At 45.9% G+C, this 20,980-nt stretch overlaps 1 protein-coding gene across 4 annotated transcripts in view; it reads left to right on the forward strand.

Annotated features, from left to right (window-relative positions):
* MYO18B (myosin XVIIIB) overlaps nt 1-20,980 on the forward strand; it is a 345,583-nt gene that overhangs the window by 18,942 nt on the left and 305,661 nt on the right. For 3 of the 4 annotated variants that reach the window (XM_075568959.1, XM_075568956.1, XM_075568957.1), the window contains exons 2-8: nt 545-661; nt 3,280-3,419; nt 4,854-4,886; nt 9,775-10,293; nt 11,513-11,579; nt 11,698-11,810; nt 18,108-18,284. In XM_075568959.1, coding sequence (XP_075425074.1) covers nt 625-661; nt 3,280-3,419; nt 4,854-4,886; nt 9,775-10,293; nt 11,513-11,579; nt 11,698-11,810; nt 18,108-18,284 — 1,086 coding nt within the window. In that variant the 5' untranslated portion in view covers nt 545-624. The remainder of the gene's footprint in view (nt 1-544; nt 662-3,279; nt 3,420-4,853; nt 4,887-9,774; nt 10,294-11,512; nt 11,580-11,697; nt 11,811-18,107; nt 18,285-20,980) is intronic. The other variant, XM_075568958.1, reaches the window with a different exon arrangement.

The following is a 20,980-nucleotide window of genomic DNA, read 5'->3' on the forward strand; positions in this document are numbered from 1 at the left end:
TGTAATTTCTTATTTTATTACTTTTTGGGTGATTAGTAACAGGTTGGGGGGGGGGGGGGGAACGGGGGGTGGTAATTATTTATTAATGCTGCAAGCACTGAACATTTAGTTGTTTTTGGTTTCCTTTAGCTGTTAACGGGACTCAGTTGCCTTGGATTCAGGAGGGAGACAATTGACACAACAATTATACAATTCTGACAAAGCGACTGCAAAAAATCTGTCATAATCACTTTCCTTCTGCCGCAGGAGTGCTTTTAAAATGCTTTGTTTGCGGGTACACGTCGACATTGAGAAATAAAATGTCAAAAGTTTGGGCAAAAGCAGAAATGTAATGCTTTTAATTAAATCGGTTTTTTTTGGGGGGGTTTTTTTAAGCAATATCCGAGTGCGGAGCGGAATGAGTTGTCTTGTTTTGAAAGAAAAATGTCTTTATATAAACTTCGGCGTTAAAATGATATCGTTTGCAGCATCTGTGTTTAGTTCACACTTATTAACCATGTCCCTTCTCTCTTTTCTCCACATCTCCGTCGCCCTGTCTGTCCAGTGCTGGTGGAACCTAATGTGTCACTTGCCCTGCGTGTACTCCTCCTGAAGTGACACCGCACCTCCAGATACTGTAACAGCATGGCAATCTCATCACGCCTTGCACTGTGGGAGCAGAAGGAAAGTCTCACGTCTCTTGCATGAAGACTCACTACCTGCATGCCAACCCTAACCAAACCTGGCCAGGCCGTGCCATCCCAAATTACGGTTTGCCGCGTGCCTTCGGAAAAACAGTGGTGCTGTGGCTGATGTTAAGAAGTGTTAAAGGAGCAGTCTCCCCCCCCCCACACCCTGATTTTATTTGTGACCCCCTCCCCCCCTCCCCCAGCTCGGTTTTATTTGTGACCCCCCTGCCCTCTTCATGTCGATGGGAAGCAGAGTATCCCAGGAGTTGAACAGAGTTCATTTTCCCGAGATATATACCTGTGAAGTTAGGGCTGTTACCGTCCCGTTCGGGGAAACAAAATGGCCGTTTAAAGCTCCCACGTTGTGCGGGTCAATAGGACCCCATGGCGCAATCCGTGGTGGCTTACTGTTGGCCCGCGTGACAAGGGGGATGGAAGTCTGTGGCCGTGCCCGTGTTAGCGTTACAGATATGTACAGTATCTTGGGAACCAGGGGAAATTAAATGAATGTGGTTGGGCTCCAGGGGCCACCTGATTATCATCCATGGGAAAAAGGGAGGGGGGACACCTTTCGCTCTGGTAGTCACCTTACTGCGCATTTTAGTGAATGGGCTGTAAGGTGTCTACTTGCGCTACAAGGTGTCTGATGAAATAGCACTGCTTAGTAAACATGTGCCACTTTCTGCTTGTGTTAGGGAACAATTAGAGGTTCTTAGGTATGGTTAAGGCCAAGTTGACCAATCCAGAATGTCAGACATTTTTAATGTCCCCTGTGTCTCACTGGGAGTGCTCAGTTGCATGTCATTACCCAGAATCCCTGACTGCAGTGGAAGCACGGTTTGCTAAGAGATAGTGGGGAAACACAGGGTTGCAGACCTGTCTGAGACGTGAATGTGCTCACAAGTGGTATTTTTATTTGCTGCACACTGTACGGTGGAGGGGTTTTGTCACTTTCTTTTTTACCCATCATAACTTAATTAATGTCTACTTAATGTCCCCTGCAAATATGTTGACGTTTCTCAAACACTGGAAACCACTGTGACATTCTACAACGCATTATCAGAACGAGGGAAGCAAAAAGCATTGAAACCTCAGAACCCCCAATATACTGTATATATGTATATATACTGTATACCTACAGGCAAATAGACTAACAAGAGCAGGGTTTGAAAAGCTGTTTCTATAAATGGATCGCGCTTCGGGCTGATTATGGATTTCTACTTTGAATACTTGATGCCTCCAAATGAACAAAGCAAATGGAACATGGGACAGAGACAAAGGGTTTGAAGTCCCTTACTTAATAACAAAGCCATTATTAACCTGCATTCACTTAGTTCCGCACACATCATTAATTCTATCCATTCATAGCTCACGAACCATCGCCTCCCAGAACAAGCCTTTCTTCCGCCTTCGAATGGAGATCAGTTCTTGGAATACGTCTGTTCTTTCTGCTATCCACTTAGTTCTATATTTTGCAATAGCTTCGTTTTTTCTTTCTTTTGAAGAAGCACACATTCCTGGTCCGTGAAAAGAAAACCTGAACATGGGGGTTGGTTCTTTAAAGCAGCAATGCCACGTCCCCCATTTTCTTCTTCTTATTTGTGTATGAATGTCTCAAGGTGTAGGGGAGCGCAGGTGTCAATATGTAATGGAAGAATCAAAACACGACATACAGTAGTGCAAATATAGTTCTCAAAATTCAGAATGCTGCTTGTAGAAACTGTCAAGTGGAGACTCATGTGGTTTCAATCAAAATAGAGCGTTTCAGAGATCAGTGGCACTGAGCTTGACTCTGGTGTAATGAAGCTGGAACCCCAAACAGAAACGGTCTGATGTGGTGTGATGCAGTGTCACTCATGGGATAGCGTCAGTCAGGATCAAGAGAGAAAAGTATCCATAGCGTAATCCAGTAAAATATACAATTTAATAAAGGTAATTAAGATTCAACACTTACATAGTGTCATAAAATATCAGACACATAATACGTGATGATACCACCAGATCGGTAACTCCCCGCTGCCTCCGTCTCAGACCTCTCAGTCCCACACTGCTTCTGAACCGGAACGCTTGTTGGGACCCGGATGGATGTCCGAAATAGAAGGAGGGTCTTGCGCGAGCAATGCAGCACCGTGCAGCTTTGCAAGAGGAGCGATCGGGGGTCCTTTGATGACGTAACACGAGCGACTCTACGCGTTTCACTAAGACGTGTAGCTTCGTCAGGAGTCATGGAAACCCTACGATCGCTCCCCGTTGCCATGGCAATGCATCACCCAAAGCCGGCCTAATCACGGTAAGTGAGTTAGAGGTCTCGCGCGGTCCCCCGGCATTTAATTGAAATGCCTTGGGGAAGAGCGCAGGGCCTCTGTAACCGCCGCGGCCCCCCCAGTTTGCGCACCCCTGCTATAGATTACAATAGGGATGTGTGTCCTTGATAAATAAGAAAGTAGCCCCCAAATCTATAGTTGTGCAAAGTATCCCCTCCACTTCCCATACACAACACCACACACAGATCTTGAGCATGGACAAGTGTGAAACAACTGGTGTGTGTGTGTGTGGTACCCTGTGTGAGAACTCCACCTGTTTCTGACCTGGTTCCTGCTTGTGCATAAACAGATTAGGGAAGAAGATAAGGGGCCAGCGGTTTCTTCCCCCCCACCGTTGTTCTCGGTAATTCCCGGCGGCTTCATCAAACAGCTGGTCCGAGAAACGGAAAAGGAAGCAAAGCAGAAAGAGATCAAGGACACGCCACCGGTAAGTACAGTACAGTGCTCGGCGCAATTATGGCACCGGAGCGGCATCGTTAGCGGTTGATCTAATGACATCTAAGGGATATTTGCTAAAGCCTCCTGGCTGTAAAACGTGGGTAAAACCAGAGCGAAATAATTGCACCACGTTGATAACAGAAAGATCGCCAGTGGCTTCCTGTGGAATACCTTTGCCCAGGTTTTTGCAGCCAGGAGACTACTTTAGTAAATAACTTATATAGAACTAGATGCACAAAGCTCAGATAAATCTGGGCTCATAACGTGACATTACCTACAATGAGAACGGACATGATGTTCCCTGAGGTTAAAGAGTATCCTTCTAAGCTAATTATATTGAAAAACAACATCCGTACTACATCTCATTAGCCTAGGGTTAATGTCACCTTATTGTAGCATAATGTTGTGTTATCTTCCTATAACGTGATGGTAAGTGTGTCTTAGTGTTACCCCCGTCCAGACCCTGAAAGAAGGGTTTAAGTGGAGGTGAGAAAGAGAGGAGAGGGAAATAACGCCAGCTGAGAAGCTGTGTTACTTAACGTATGCCTAACTGTGGTGCTACACCCATCCAGACCCTACAACAGCTCTAGTGTAGGATCTGGATGTGAGTAACGGGAAGTTTATGTATAACATGGATGGTTAGTGTCTGAGTTACCCTTAATGGACCTTAGTGAATAGGTGATGCAGCTTTATTTGCATATCATTGCATGCCATTATCACTAACGGGCGTAAGGCTCCGGCTCCAGTGAGAGCGCAGGCGTGCAAGGCGCGAACAAAGAGACGGCCCTCTGTGGGGCCGGCCCCAGGCAGTGCGTGCGCACCAACTCTCAAAGCGCGATGGCGCAACCACATTTCCAAAAGACAAGACATATGTCTTTTGGCGCGGCGGCCGAGCGATGGCTACGTCACGGCTCAGCCAATGAGGGCGAACCAGCCGAGTGACATCATGGCCGCGCCCCCGCCACGCCTCCCCGTCGCGAGTGATCTGAAGTCCTCTGATTGCTCGGTTCAAGGGCACGAACGCTGCAAAAAGCTCCGTAGCGCTCGTGCGTTCTCACTGGGCCGCAGCCTTAGACTGTAGTTAACGTCGTGCTCTTTACTAGACAAACCATGGTTTAACGTTATTGTCCTTTGAAGATATACTGTTATTAGTCCTAACGGGATGTTAAGTAACTTAATGTACCAGGGGTGGCAAACACCAGTCCTCCAGGGCCACCAAAAGGACAGGTTTACAGGGTATCCCTGCTTCAGCACAGGGGGCTCAATCAGTGTATCAGTCACTGACTGAGCAGGGGGTCCGGAGACCCTCTGCTGCACATACATGTACACAAAGGTGGGCATTTAAATTGGAATACACTTTTAACGAAGTTAAAGATACTCTATGTTCTTTTTTGTTGCTATTCAATACTTTGTCTTTCTATAGGTTAAAGACGATCCATTACCAGAGGCGTTGAAGGTATGTGTAATTTCCAATAATATCGGTGGCAATTTGTGTTGTACAACCGTAGAAGTAGAAAACTACAGGAAGGTTTCACCAGGAGGTACAGTATACAGTATGTAACACATACCCCCCCTCCCCTCCTCTGGGAGATGTTGCTGCTACATGGAGTGTGGTGGTGCATACCTGCTGGCTCACAGTAGATCTGAGTCTCCTGCATGGTGGTAGGGGATGTCAGAACAGGCTTCTGGGGCATAAACTGATTCGTACTCACGGTGACAGCGCCTTCATCTCTTGCAGGCCCCAGGGATGAGGGGAGCAATCTCTGCAGGAGAGTTTCTTTTCCCTCCCCCTGATAGATTTCAGTCTCAGGCAGGAAGGTATAGTAACACAGGAACACTTTATTCCTTACAGCAGATAATACAGCAACAGGCAGAGCTTAGGGCCTTCACCCTCAGGATGTTTCCCTGGACAATCACTGCAGGTACAGGGCCCCCATAGCTGTCCTTGCTCTTCTCCTACTCCCTGGTGGAGTAAGAGGAATAGTCCCCCTGCAGCTCCCCTAAGGGGGGGCCCACAGATTAGCAGAGCCCTGCACAACTGTTCTGGGTAAGACCGGCCTCTCTCAAGGGTAGAGGCAACTGCTGAATTTGGTAGTGCAGCCCCTTAAGTACAGGAAAAGCAGGAACCAGGTCTGAGTCCCTGATTGGACACAAGGTCTAGTTGCAGCGCCTCCCCTGTGACTCACTGAAGCCTCAGGGGGTGGGTAAAACCCAGGATTAGTCCTGGCAGGCCTGCTCTTACTAGGACTTATTGCCAGGAAAAGGGCAGACTGGTAGCCAGAAACCAGCCCTGGCTATAAATATAATCAGGGAAACAAAAGAAAGGAAAAACCATCAGCCACTAATACCATCAATACCAGAGCTGTCACTGAAGCAGGTAAAGCAGGGATTGATACTGATGAAAATTAACATGCAACAGTATATAATGACGCTGTGTATCTCTACTCACGGGCTGCCTTTCATAGTTCGTTATAAATAAAGTGTACTAAAATCAGAGTATCTTTACTATCCCCCAAGATAATGATTTGTCCATGTCACACAGCCATATAAATAATACTAATTAGTGACCTGGTGCGCTCATTTGCATGCCATTACCCAGAATCCCTTGCTGCAGTAGAAGCACTGTATGCTAAGAGATCATGGGGAAAGACAGGTTGCAGACCTGTCTGAGATGTGAATGTGCTCACAAGTGGGATTTTTATTTGCTACATTAATTAGTAAAACCCTTATTCAACATATGGTATTTTTAAATTTATGTTTGGAGGGTATTAAAGCTGCAGTTCAAGTTGCCGTTTTTTTTTTAATATATATATATATTTTCCCATTCAATATGTGCATCAATACAATCTGCACACTGACACGTGATTAGCTAAGCTGCAGATCGATCCGTTCTCCTGTAATCGATCGCTTGCTCCGGGTTATTTAATTCAGTTCTTGCACAGCATTGTGGGCAATGTAGACCTGGGATATGATTGACTGGGCAGTTACTAGATACAATTGGTGCACTGCTAGAGAGAGGGCGGGGCGCCAGAGCCTATCAGAAGGGGAAGGGGCTGTCACTTTGGAAATGCTTCCTACATTAGGAACATTAAAAATGTCTTTAAAACATTTGTTTTTTTAAATGCTTGATCTGCTGCTTTAAGACTGGGCAGTGTAGGGTCAGCAGCTGTTATTATTAATAGGATACGATTCTGTTTTCGAGGTCTCTGTATATAACAAAAGAAGTGTAAAACAGGGGGAAGTGCATTTATACACAACATTGGTTTTTATAGTGGCGTTTTTTTTTTTTCTTTCTTACAAACTAGGGCAAGAACACACAAAGTGGATTCAAAGCTAAAGCAAAGCCAGAATGGGCAATGTTTCATGCGTCACCTTGTGTGTTCATATCAGAACTGAGGGCCCAATTTAAGAGAAAAGGAATTGCATGAGAGCTACAGTAATCGGTCCCATTTTCTTGCCAGGCATCGCAGCTGTCATAGTGAGCCGCGTGTCCTTAAATGACTCGCCCCATTAGCACAGCACATGACAATGTTCATGTGACATTTTGTGACATATGACCTTAGGCTTTAAACTAGCTCAAAAGTAGTTTTTTTTTAATAGAAATACTTCTCTACAGCAGGGGGTGCTCAGCTGTTGTCCCCGAGACCCCCAAACAGTTCAGGTTTTAAGGATAGCCCAGCTTCAGCACAGGTCAAAGACTGAGCCACTGATTGAGCCACCTGTGCTGAAGCAGAGATCCTAAAAACCTTGTCTGTTGAAGGGTCTTGAGGACTGGAGTTAAGCACCACTGCTCTATAGTAATTATACTTGCTCCTGTATACCAAGTCAACTGTATTGATACTGACCAGGATTTCATCTCTCGCCAACTACATTGTAACAACTGCTTAACCATGCAATGTTGATAAATGCACAGTAACTGCTTGATAAATGATGTGTATATTTGCACTGCTTTTGTCTGTGTTTTGCACATTGGGAAACTTGGATAAATAGACCCCCCTGAACTCAGATGCATTTTGGGGGAACTGAAGTCTCCTGGCAGCAGAACTGGTGCAAAAAGTAGCACTGGACGACTAAAATAGCATGAATACATCTGGTGGGGTGTTCTGCCATCGTTTTTCAGCTGGGAAACTTGGATACGAGATTGAAAGTTTTAATGAGTGCCTTCTGTCTTTAAATGGTTAATTTAATAAACAACTACAAGACATGAATAAAGAGGTCGTGAACCATTAGTCCTGGCACAGCAGCTGTTGCTAGCAGCGGAAGGTCAGCAGATACCATCGGCCTTTGTAGAAATATGGTCAGATTTTCTTGGTATCAAATAACAAACATCTATTTGTCAACAGCAAAGCTGAAAAACTGTTCGGGCCTCTAGCAGCAATCATGTGGGGCACACGAATTATATAGATACAAGGTTCTATCAGTAACACTTGTTATACACATACAATAGTAGAATGGGCAGGTTAGGAGAGCAAAGAAGCTGCTATCTGCCACCAGGTTCTATGAGGTCGGTATTAAGGCAATTGTGCCACCAAACTGAGGCATTTTCATCCTGCCACTATACTTCAGTGTTTTGCTCCAATTTTATCCTGTCTGCCCCAGCCTGCACCTTGCCTTGTGGAGAGTCAGTTGGGGGGAGTTACATGGCGCACAGATTATAATGAGATGTATCACATTCTGCGTCTCTGCCCCAGCCTGCACCTTGGGGAGAGTCAGTAGGAGGAGTTGGGGAGAGTCAGTAGGAGGAGTTGGGGAGGAGTTACATGGCGCACAGATTATAATGAGATGTATCACATTCTGTGTCTCTGCCCCAGCTTGCACATTGGGGAGAGTCAGTAGGAGGAGTTGGGGGAGGAGTTACAAGGTGCACAGATTATAATGAGATGTATCACATTCTGCGTCTCTGCCCCAGCTTGCACCTTGGGGAGAGTCAGTAGGAGGAGTTGGGGGAGGAGTTACAAGGTGCACAGATTATAATGAGATGTATCACATTCTGCGTCTCTGCCCCAGCTTGCACCTTGGGGAGAGTCAGTAGGAGGAGTTGGGGGGAGTTACATGGTGCACAGATTATAATGAGATGTATCACAGTCTGCTTTTTTCTCTATGCCATTCTTTTCCCCTTTCATTTGCCTCAGTAAACCCTCCATCTCTAAACTGGCATCCAAACACACTTTCCTCCATGTTGATACATATTTGTGCCTATGTTTAAATCTCTTTAGTGCTAATTGTAACAATAATTATATTAATATTTTTTCTTGTATAATAAAAAATAAGTGAACTATGGCAGTTGAATTCCTGTAGGGAGCCTACGCAATGTTTGAAGGAATGTAATTATTTATAACATTCAATCTTACGAGGGACTAAACATTTAAACATTTTTGTATATTATAGAATACTTTGTTAGTGTATGACTTCGAGTTTTCATTGGATCACGTTTAACCACATTGTCCTGGTTGTGCAAGGGCATCATGCATCAATTATGACATTCTGGACGGTAGCCACCTCGTATGGAGCATGTGTGTCGGTGCACTGCAGACTAATGTGACAGTATTGGCAAACCCGTCTCCATGTCATAATGAAATTCTGGTCCAGTCCTGGTTCCCATTATTGTCCATACAGAGGCACAAATGATGTGGACTATAGTGCATCTCAAAAAGAACTTCCTACTGTCTCTGTATGTTCTTCCTACTTACCAATTAGATTGTAAGCTCTTCGGGACAGGGTCTTCTTTTCCTAAGTGTCCTTTTTATGTCTGAAGCACTTCTTCCCATTATGTATTATTTGTTATTTATAGGATTGTCACGTGTATTACTCTGTGAAGCGCTGTGTACATTAATGGCGCTATATAAATAAAGACATACAGGTGCGCCGACGAGTATTCTAAAACTTGCCTTGGAAAATCTGGGGCTATCACCAACAAGACCCAGGTACATGCTGGGTACATGCTGCAACATTTCAGTGACATTTCTGCAGAGACTAATGGCCCATCGGATTAACACAGCAGGGGTCCCTGGCAGTCCCATTTAGTTTGAATGGGACTGCCCGGGACCCCCGCTGTTAATCCGATGGGCCATTAGTCTGTCTGCAGAAATGTTGCAGCATGTACCCAGCATGTACCCAGCATGTACCTGGGTCTTGTTGGTGATTGCCCCAGATTTGTTTTAGAATACTCGTCGACACTACAGTACGTACACACATAATAAGGACCGTACCAAAATCTTATGAACACACAAAGTAAGGTTACTAATATGTACATCGTTCCAGACTTTGTTTATGTGGCTGAAGATGTAGACAGAGGCAGTAAACAACAGAAAAACTAATCTCTATCTCACTTATCATTGTCCTAGTCTCCTGGGAAACTCAGCAACAATCTTGTCCAGCAGTTTGTGTTCAAGGATGAGAACATTCTTGCAGTAGAAGAAGAAATGGCAGGTAAAAATAATCTCTTTATGAATGGACTCAATGGGGACAAACATTCAGGACAAGTGGCAGAAAAACCGGTCAAAAGAAGCCTCGGTCTGAAGGTTGTTAGGAACCCTACAAAGAAACAGAGCGCACCTGAGCCTAAACCCACTGAAAAAACTGAGGATAAAGTGAGTAGAGCAGAGGACAACCCTTCAAACTGCAAATCCCCTCTTCAGGTTCTGGTAGAAGAGGTTGGACAAGTGCAAGTGAGTGTACACACGGATATTCCACAGTGTGCTATCCCAGAGAGTAAGGGAGACGTGGTTGCCAAAGAGAATGTGGATGTGAAGAATGAAAGACTTGAAATCCCAGAAGAGAAGAGGGTGGAGCAGGACAGCAACGTAGACAATGAAGTGGAGGTCCAAAGTATAGAGGAACGAGAAAGCACAGACTCAGAAAAGGTAAGAATGTGTTGTCGGTTATCAAAGCTTGATATCCCCAATGTGCTCTGTAAAAGGGTGTCTAGAGGGTAAGCTCCAAAAGGGTTGTTTTTGGCTTGTGTTAGTGCCAAAGGTAATTTGACACAGATCATTAATAAGAGTAGTACACTTCAAGTCCAGACTTAGTAGAGAGCTTTGAAGCGCAGAACATGGTAAAGGCCAAGATGCAGCATCCTATACACAAAACAAGCATCCCTCTGAAGAAGAGGTATAGCACCTTCCAAACATGGGCACCACGGTGTGTACAAAACAAATCACTTTAATCATTCATCACAATAGATCAACCTTGGCGCCGAATAAAAATGGTTATTATTATTATCCTTTATTTGTAAAGCGTTAACATATTCCGCAGTGCGGTAAATTGGGGGAAAGGGGTACAGAGTGACATCAATTACATTAACTGAATGACACACAAGTAGGGACAGACAAGCACAGACAGGTACAGAAGGTAATGATGGTCCTGCTCGTCTTGAGAGCTTACAATCGAAGCAGAGAAAACGTGCAGGTGTGGTGCGCTACCAGCCGAAAGGCAAAACAAATCAAGCGGTAAAACCAAGAAAAAATTATTTATTTCATCAAGGGTAAGAAAATGACCTACGCGTTTCGCACTTTAGCGCTTTTTCAAGGTGTCTTAAAATCTAAGCAAGCAAAACAAGAACCATGACGATGTAATAAATCAGAAATACCAAATATGATATAATGTGCTAGAGCCCTTAATCAAAGAAAAAATTATTGATATTGAAACCACACTTTCTTTTTACCTTTAATGAAAGAAATGTAGCAGAAATGGCATTTATTCTTTTTCAGTTAGTATTCCAGCCTCATTTCTAATCATTTCACAATCACTTGAATGGATTTTCTTGTTGGGAAAAAACACCTCCCAGCCCCCTCTCCCCCCCACTCTCCCCACTCCCATCCCTCCCTCTCCCCCACTCTCCTCCCTCCCCCCCACTCCCCTTCCTCCAACCCCACTCCCCTCCCTCCCCAAACTGCACCCCCCCCAAAAAAGTGGCGATTCTCATGAAAAAAGACATGCCAAGTACTGCAGAAATAAAATGTAACGCTTCAGTCCTTCAATTATGCATGGCTGTACCAGAGTGCTTTATTGTACAACCTTCCCTTGTCTCATCTTGACTCAACATCTGCTGGTTTAAACCCTCATTATGGCTTTCTACCTTAGATACCAGAAGATGTGTGGTATGAAACGGAGCAAGTTTGGTACGTTCACACAGATGGATTCACGCTCGGTAAGTGTGATACGGGTTCAAGGTTTCAGATTCGGGTGGACGGCTTAACCCCTCCAGAGCTGGAGCTCTGTATTGACGGGTCAACTTCTAACACAAGAATGTCTTCTCTTCCTACCAGCGACAGAACTGAAGCCAGATGTGGGAACTCCAGAGTTAGCGGAGGGCAGAGTGAGGATTCGCATTGATGCAGAAAACAAGGTTTTAGAAGTGGACGAAGAAAATATTCATAGAGTAAGTGTCAGACATAGCAATCAGTGCCGGCTTACGCATTGGGCACACTAAGCACGTGCCTAGGGTTACCCCATGGTTAGGGGGCCTCCGTAGGATGTGGTGCGACTCCCCAGCTCCCCATGCAGTAGCCCGGCGGTCACTGTCTGCCATACTCTCCCTGCTCGTGTCGGTGCCGGGATCCAACTCTCGCCCGACCGGAGGAGGGAGCTACAGAGTCCCCTGACCTCACCCAAGGAAAGTTGTGTGTGTTTAAGAGAGAGAGAGGTGTCTCTTCCCTTCTCCGGAGCAGCCCTCCTCCTGCAGTGTCGCATTGCCATGGTGACCCGATGTCAACAACGCCACGATGCTGCAGGAGGAGGGCCACCTCAAGGAAAGGCCGCCAAAGTCTTGGTGCCTAGGGGCCCCAGGGGGTCTTAATCCGCCAGAGCACGACATGGATGTCCCCCTAATTTCACCCTTATCTCCTTGCCCAAAATTGTAAGCCATTGAAAAAACAAACTTTTAAATGGGCAAGACTTGGTATCCAAAGTAAAAAGAAAAAGCACATTATTTACTGATGTAACCGATTACCAAACCTTGTTACGCTTTCTGTTGCTATACTTGCACTTTCGCAACCGTTTGGTAATTTGCCATATTTCTAGAGATTATGCTATTTTAACCCTGTTAGTGCTGGTAAATCAACCCATTATGGGACACTATAGGAATTATCATGTGTGTAGTAACTTTCATCGGTTCAATTCTGGTGATTTCTTTTTTTTTACTCGGATAAGCATTTTATTTCTTATTTTCGAGCGTTTGGAAGATTTGCAGATGGGGGGTCCATACTGTAGGTAAACAAGGGGCTGTTATTTATCTAGTACTTTCAGAATGTATGGCCAAATCCTTCTGCTTGTGCTGCCAAACACTTTTAAATCCCCTCATGTAGTGACAACCCTGCGATTTTTCAGATCTTATCCTTTTATTTTGGAACCCGCTACTTTTGTGACCGTATTATTAATGAACTAAATCGTGTTGCACCAGGTGATATAAGCAGGGCCGTTCCTTTGCATTCACTTGTATTAATGACTAGCTGATATACCCGGCGTTGCCCGGAGGCAGGGAGGGGGGCGTTAAAGGCAGGGGGGGGAGTGAAAGGCAGGGGGGGGCGTGAAAGGCAGGGGGGGGGTGAAAGGCAGGGGGGGGCGTGAAAGGCAGGGGGGGGGTGAAAGGCAGGGGGGGGGGGTGAAAGGCAGGGGGGGCGTGAAAGGCAGGGGGGGCGTAAAAGGCAGGGGGGGCGGGGGCGTGAAAGGCACACACACACACACACACACACACACACACACACACACACACACACACACACACACACACACACACACACTGACACACTGACACACTGACACACTGACACACACACACACACACGTCACCTAGAGCGACACACACGCGACACCTACCTCTACTTCCGGGCGCCGCCATCTTCTCACTTGGCGCCGTGAGGGAGGAAGGGGGTCCTTCCGGGCGCCGCCATCTTAGGCGCCGTGAGGGAGGAAGGGGGTCCTTCCGGGCGCCGCCATCTTAGGCGCCGCGAGCCAGCTGCAGCCTGTCTGGCCACTACCTTTCCCCCGCCGGGGAGGGAGATGAGCGGAGTGCTGGGAGGGAGAGATGAGCGGAGCGCCGGGAGGGAGAGGTGAGGGGAGCGCCGGGAGGGAGAGGTGAGTGGAGCGCCGGGAGGGAGAGGTGAGTGGAGCGCCGGGAGGGAGAGATGAGCGGAGCGCCGGGAGGGAGAGATGAGCGGAGCGCCGGGAGGGAGGGAGAGATGAGCGGAGCGCCGGGAGGGAGAGATGAGCGGAGCGCCGGGAGGGAGGGAGAGATGAGCGCCGGGAGGGAGAGATGAGCGCCGGGAGGGGAGAGATGAGCGCCGGGAGGGAGGGAGAGATGAGCGCCGGGAGGGAGGGAGAGATGAGCGCCGGGAGGGAGGGAGAGATGAGCGCCAGGAGGGAGTGAGAGATGAGCGCCGGGAGGGAGGGAGAGATGAGCGCCGCAAGGGAGGGAGAGATGAGCGCCGGGAGGGAGGGAGAGATGAGCGCCGGGAGGGAGGGAGAGATGAGCGCCGGGAGGGAGGGAGAGATGAGCGCTGGGAGGGAGGGAGAGATGAGCGCCGGGAGGGAGGGAGAGATGAGCGCCAGGAGGGAGGGAGAGATGAGCGCCGGGAGAGAGAGAGAGGTGTGTGTGTGTGTGTGTGGCACGCCGAGGGGGAAGAGAGTGGCAGTTGGGTGACGTCAGACCCACCAATCTGATTGGCCAGAGGCTGAGGACCAATCAAATTCACCGCAGATAGCACTAACCATTCGATTTTATATATATATATATATATATATAGATATCCTTACAATGTGGCAGAACCTGCAGTGTAGCATCATTTCAATACAAGGGAATGTAAACAAAGAACAGCAGCACTGTGTGTGGAAGGCATTATTGTTACTCTGAAATTGTGCCAGATTCAAGGTCAGTTGCATCCCATGAAGCTGGAATTTGCTGCATTTGTTTCCCAGGTTTTATATCCTTTAAAGCGGCAATCCAAGTGGCCATTCCCCCCCCCGCAATTTTTGTTTATTTTGTTACATAGCATTGAATCAGGGGGTCTCCGGAGCTGAACCCCAGTCATTTCTGCTCCGGGTACCCCCTGTTTCTGGAGATGCCTCTGTAGGGGTTGCCGGTAGCCACTCCGTTCGACTAGCAGGGTTTCGCGTAACGGCGGTGTTTCAAATCTCCCCCGACCTGTGCTGTCCAATAGGAAGCTGTGACATCATCAGGTTCGGCTTCCTATTGGCCGGCGTGACGCGGGAAGCTTTAAACCTTGCCCGGATACCGGCACCCCCTTCAGAGGTAAGTATCTCTGGAAGCCGGGGGTCCACAGAGCTGAAATTAATGGGGTTCAGCTCAGGAGACCCCCTGCTTCAAATATATGTTAAAAATAATCATTTAAAAAGTGCATAAATGGCTCCTTTAAACAAAAATAATACAAAGAAATGCAAAAACATATGCTTACGAGGATGATACCATCTCTGAGTGAGCAATGATGGAGAAAAGCGAAGTTATTTATTATTGGAACTAAGAGGTTCTCTCCTAGGCACGGCATAAAATGTCTTAATACTGTCACTGTTGACAGTGCTCCCACTCAAGCCCATGGAAGTCCGAATACCAAGTAGAAAATGAGGACACCATGGACTTGCTTAAAGAGGAATTTATTACAACCATCATATACATTTCGGCTGGGTAATACAGCCGTTCTGGCTGTAATATGTATATACTGTATGTATATCTTTATTAATGTAGCACCATCCAGGTACCTACCGCTTTACAGCAGTAATACACGTGGCATAATAAAGGGATTAATCACTTCAGGCATGGAACAATAGGAAAAGGAGTCTCTGTCCCAAAGAGCTTACAATCTAAGTTGTAAGTGGGGAGAACTTACAGAGACAGTAGGAGGGTGTTATAGGTTGAACTTGATGGACGTACGTCTTTTTTCAACCTCATCTACTATGTAACGATGTGTTCTGGTAAATGCATCTGCAGGGGGTCACGGTCAGTGCATATGAGATGTATAATATCAGCCAGTAGAGCTACCCATATGGTTCATTAAGGAGGTGTGTTTAAGGCCACGCTTATAGTGCCGGCGATGCGATGTCGCCCGAAAACAAACGCATGCTGCCGCCGAGTGCGCTTATAGTGCGCACGACGGCGACAATGCGAAGGAGCGACGTCGCCGTCACGAAAACTGGTAGCCGGCAAAATTAGATTTTTCAAGGGCTGTCGCCTCATGTGACGGCCCTTGAACCAAACAAATGTCGGGAAACCCGCGCTGCCCGGCAAAATATAACTTTCACCTGTGGCGACGGGTGACATCACGTCGTGTCGCCGTCGCCATTGACGGCACTATAGGCGCGGCCAAGAAAGGTCCTAAAGGTGGATAGAGAGGGTGCTAGTCGGATATTGAGGGGAAGGGCATTCCAGAGGTGTGGGGCAGTGAGTGAGACAGGTTTAATTCGGAAGAGGGCTTTAGACGCAAAAGGGACAGAGAGAAGACATACTTGAGCAGAACGCAAGAGTCGGGCAGGTTTTTAGCGAGAAATTAAGGCTGAGATGTAAGGAGGGGCAGAAGAATGTAAAGCCTTAAAAGGGAGGAGAGCTTTGTAAGTGATACAGGGGCTTATGCAGAGAGGTCCGGTAAGGTATAATTAGGCAGGTTTGCGCCAAAACTGTCCGCTTTCAAACAGATAGTGGCGAGAACTTGGCAGGGCAATTTAAATTCGGCAAACGTGTGGCGAGAAGCGTGATCTCGCCACTGCGAAATAACGCAAGATTCCAGTAGCTCCGATGCGCATGAACGCGCCAATCGGAGCTACTAAATGGCGCGTTTAGTTGATATTTTGCCCGCCAACAAAAGTTGGCTGTATTGTGGGCTAATACCGCGCGGCTCAGAATGGCGTGAAACTCGCCTAATTAGCCATTTCCTGCACACCGCGCTACGGAGTTCCCTGCATACCACACCAATAAATTGCAATCCTGTGGCGAATTTAAGCAGTACCTCTCTGCATAAGCCCCACAGTGTTTAATTGGAAGCCAGGAGAGGGATTTCAGCAGATGAGATGCAGAGACTGATTTAGGAGAGGTGCTGAGACAGATTTAGGAGAGAGTAAAGTGATTCTAGCAGCAGCATTTAGGATTGCTTGAGGAGGAGACAGGTGAGAGGCAGGAAGGCCAGACAGTAGAAGGTTACCATAGTCAAGAGGGGAGAGAGTGAGGGCCCACGTTAGAGTTTTAACAGTAGAGCGACAGATAAAATAAATTCCTTTTGAACTAAGCCTTGGTGCCCTCCTCGTTTTCTACGTCGTAATTTATTATTGAGACTCCATTTAACTTGATAAGGATGCTGATGCTCTATATCTGTAGGAGTTGACAGGTCTGTTGTCTTCTGAAAAACAATCATAAAGCTGCTTATGTCAGTTTTTTCACTTTTTTTTTTAACACATTTCTGCTTTTACGTTTTGTTTATTTTTATTCAAATGAGTTTAGTGGGAGTTTAATTCTTCTTCTTGCTGAAATTGAGCATCTGTAAAATACATATACATTATGTATAATCATCTTACTCATTTCCTTCTAAAAGACAGAACACATTCCTGCCCTTGTGAATATGATACAAAACGTAATTTCTGGCAGATTTAAATACATTTTCCTTGCTATTTATCTACAAGCTGTGCTACTGTGTAGTCAATATGTAATCTTAAACATACCACATGCTACCATGGGAAGTGTGTTTCAAGCCTCTAAAAAAGTGAATTTTAGACACATTAGACGTTTCCCCTATAGCAGCATAAAAACGTGTTTCTGACGTTTCTTACACATTGAACGCAGAGATGTTTGGTTTCCATTGAGGCGTATCTCATCCTGGTCTTGATAGAGGTTTATGCAGTGGGTAAAGGACAAAAAAGGCCATTCAAACCAAATGTGTGTGTGTGTATATATATATCTTCAGCCCTTGTATCCCCACTGCTGGATGAGGCCTCCCCAGGTACTGCGGTTGCAGCCTCTCTTCGGCTGGGGCCATGGTGCCACAGACCGCGCGGATGCGTCCGCATGCTGAGCGAACAGACTGCCTTAAGGCAGTGTTCGCATCCATGCGGTGTGCGCAAACTGATTTCTTGGCGCGACAGGCTGTCACGTGAGCGGTTCGCCCAATGAGGGCGAACCAGCTCAGTGACGCCCCCCCACGGCCCGTCCACCACAGCCAGGCAAGTGCCCGCTCACTGACCAGCCTCCGCACGGGCGAAGGCGCCATGGCCCCAGCCTTCTACATGTCGATCCAACACATTTTCTGGTTTCATCCTCCCATCTTACTTTTGGTCGTCGTCTTGGGCTTTCAATCTCTCAAATCTTTTCATCTTTGAATGTGTATAAATCCCATTGTCAAAGCCGCAGTGACCAGTGTTGCCATGTAAAATTGTTGCTAGAAAATGTCTAACAGGAAGCAACATTAGGGCCTATATTTACTAAGCGTTGTTAACCCATAATACTCCTCCCCGAGCACAAGTCTTCTTACAGCCCCACTCACTTGAATGAGGTGCCTCATGGAGTAAAACTGCTTGGTAAAAATAAGAACAATATTCTATGTGAATATCTCGCTGAAATGGAAAGCTATTGAAGTATTGCACAGTGTGATCAGCATAAAAAACCCCCACAATCTGCAGAACACGTTTATAGTTGGAACAAGTGGAATATATTTTTGAACCGTTTGTTGTTTTATTCCAATAGACCAATCCCTCTAAGTTTGATTATGCGGAGGATCTGACCACGCTCATCAGTCTAAACGAATCCAGCGTCACCAACACTCTGCAGCATCGCTACGAGTCCCAGCTCGTCCACACCAATGCCGGACCAAACCTCATTGTGCTCAAGCCGAGTACGCCCGTAAACAACTATTCTGCAAAGGTAGGGGCTGTGATGTTCTCGGTTATCTTTCTGTGAAACAATGGCATTGTCTCCTTAGGGCATCCAGTGGTGGATTTACATATCCGCCGCCCATAGGCACTAACCTTGGTGCCGCCTCCTCGTTTGTGTATCCCCTTGTCCTTCAGCGTTGCGACATCACATGGAGTTGCGTTGCCATGACAATGTGATGGCGCGTTACCATGGTAACATGACGTCGCGGTGTCATTTTCGTGACGCCATGTGATGTCAAGTTGCAGTGCCAACGCAACACCATGTGACGTTGCAGTGTCATGCTGGCGACTCTGAAGAAGAAGGTCGGCGTGACGGATAAGGTAAGAACTTTACAGTGGTCCCACGCTCTCCCCTGGCAATCAGTGGGGAAGGGAGCAGGGCCTCTGTATAAGTTTGTAACTTACTTTTTATTTGAGTTGTTTAGAAAAACATAGGAAAGGGGATACAGAAATGGAAAAAGGGGGGTAGGGGGAAAGGTACCACAATTTTAACACAGGTATCAAAAAAATATAACGATGCTAGACAACCACATCTCCACACATTACTCAGAGTAACCAACTCTGAGAGAAAATACAACCCTCAGTCCAAAGTAACTCAAAGATTCACATATTCCCCCTCAAGTACCAGGGCTCCAGACTTTGTGAAATGTTCTTGAGTTATGTCTCACATAAGATGTTAATCTTTCCATAGATTGCCCCTCATTTACTCTCGAGATAATCTCTCTCCTGCAGGGGGGTGGGACTTTTTCCAGGCCCCTGCGATTGCACGTCTCGCCACGGTCACAATGTGTAATAATAATGTAGATATATTTTGGTTTAAATTATCTAGAGGCTTACCCAGGACCATTATAAGCAGGTCTAGGGGGATTCTTATCCCAAATGTTTCTCGTAACAAATTCTGCACTATTCCCCCAAATCTCTGTATTTTTGGGCAAAACCACCAGATATGGGCCATATCCCCGACACCACCGCAATCTCTCCAGCAAAGATTTGTGGCCCCTGGATATATCTGCCTCAACCTCTGAGGAGTCCGATACCATCTGAACATAACTTTATAGATACTTATATTTATAGATATTGTGCATAATGATGTATTCGTTGCATTTACCCAAATATATTGCAAATCTTCCCAAGAAATCTCTGCCTGAAAATCGTGGGCCCATTGATCCAGATAACGGTGGGTGCAGGGAGCGTAAAATTCGCGAGAAATAAAAACTTGCTACAAGACCCCACTGATAGATTCTTTTTCTACATAATTCATTGAATACAGAACACTCTGGGAAAGACTCCCACTCTGGGACAGTTGCCTAAGATAATGGGGAACTTGTAAAAATATGAACACCTCAGCACCCGTGAACAGTATTTCTGACAAAAATCGCTAACAATTTACCATTCAATAGCATATCCCCCACATCTCTAACATTTTTAGCCTTCCATAAATCAAAAGTACCAGTAAACCAACAAGGCTCAAAGTCAGGGTTGTCAAAAATAGGGGTACATCTCGAGGGAGCTGAAAATAGTTGATAATAAATTTTGACCCTATGCCAAATTGTAAGAGAGAATTTTATTACCGCCGAATCAAAAAAGTCTGCTCTAGAACATCTTGTTGGCTTATTATTCCACAGAAGGGCGTACTGCGGAGCTATTAAATATATTTTCTAAATCTACCCACCTATATTGATTTTCCTGAAAGTGACAAAACATTATCTGTTCCAATGGGAAGCGAAAAAATATTTCCTAATATCAGGAACCGCCAGTCCCCTCTTTTTCTGGATGCGAGCATAACTGATCTGGCCACTCTTGGTCTTTTGTTACCCCATATAAACTGCATAATTTTATTCTGTAAGTCCCTTATATATTTTATCGGGATAGCGACCGGTAGTATCTGAAAACAGTAAAGCAGTTTTGGGAGAACATTCATCTTGACTGATATAATACGGCCGGTCCAAGAGATTTGCTGACCATTCCATAATAAAAGATCCCGTTTAATTCTTGTGAAAAGCTCTGGGTAATTATATTTATAAAGAGATTGGTCGTTTTTTGTGAGGAAGATCCCTAAATATTTCAATCTTACAGTATTCCACTGATAACTGAAATTTAATTGGATTATTTTGACCTCAATATCTCATAAAGTTAAATTTAGAGACCTCTGACTTGGCCGAATTCATTTTATAGCCTGAAAACGAACCAAACCTGAAAGCTCTTCTTGTAAATTGGGAAGAGAAGTCGGGATTAGAAATTGTCAAAATAATATTGTCGGCAAACAAAGATATTTTGACATTTTCCTGGCCGATCTTGATACCCTGTATATTAGGATTTTTCCTAATTTTAATTGCAAGCGGCTCAATTGTTAACGTAAAAAGCAGGGGACATAATGGGCAACCCTGCCTAGTGCCATTGCTAAATTTGGTTTAACTCCCCCCCCCCCCCCTGGCATTTTTAAAAAAGCTGTTGGGGCGTCACATAGGGCTTGGACCCCCTTTAAAAATGGACCGGAAAAAACAAACTCTTGCATAGTTCTATCCAGAAAATCCCAATTAATTGTATCGAACGCTTTTCGGTGTCTAAACTCAATAACATCACTTTGGGTTTAGAAGACTGTATATAGTCTATTATATTGATAATCTTACTGCTGCGGCCGAGTTTATTCGAGCATTTGCCCGTTCTCGGCCGCAGCAGTAGCCT

This window comes from Ascaphus truei, chromosome 13 (assembly GCF_040206685.1).
Source record: "Ascaphus truei isolate aAscTru1 chromosome 13, aAscTru1.hap1, whole genome shotgun sequence".
NCBI lineage: Eukaryota > Metazoa > Chordata > Amphibia > Anura > Ascaphidae > Ascaphus > Ascaphus truei.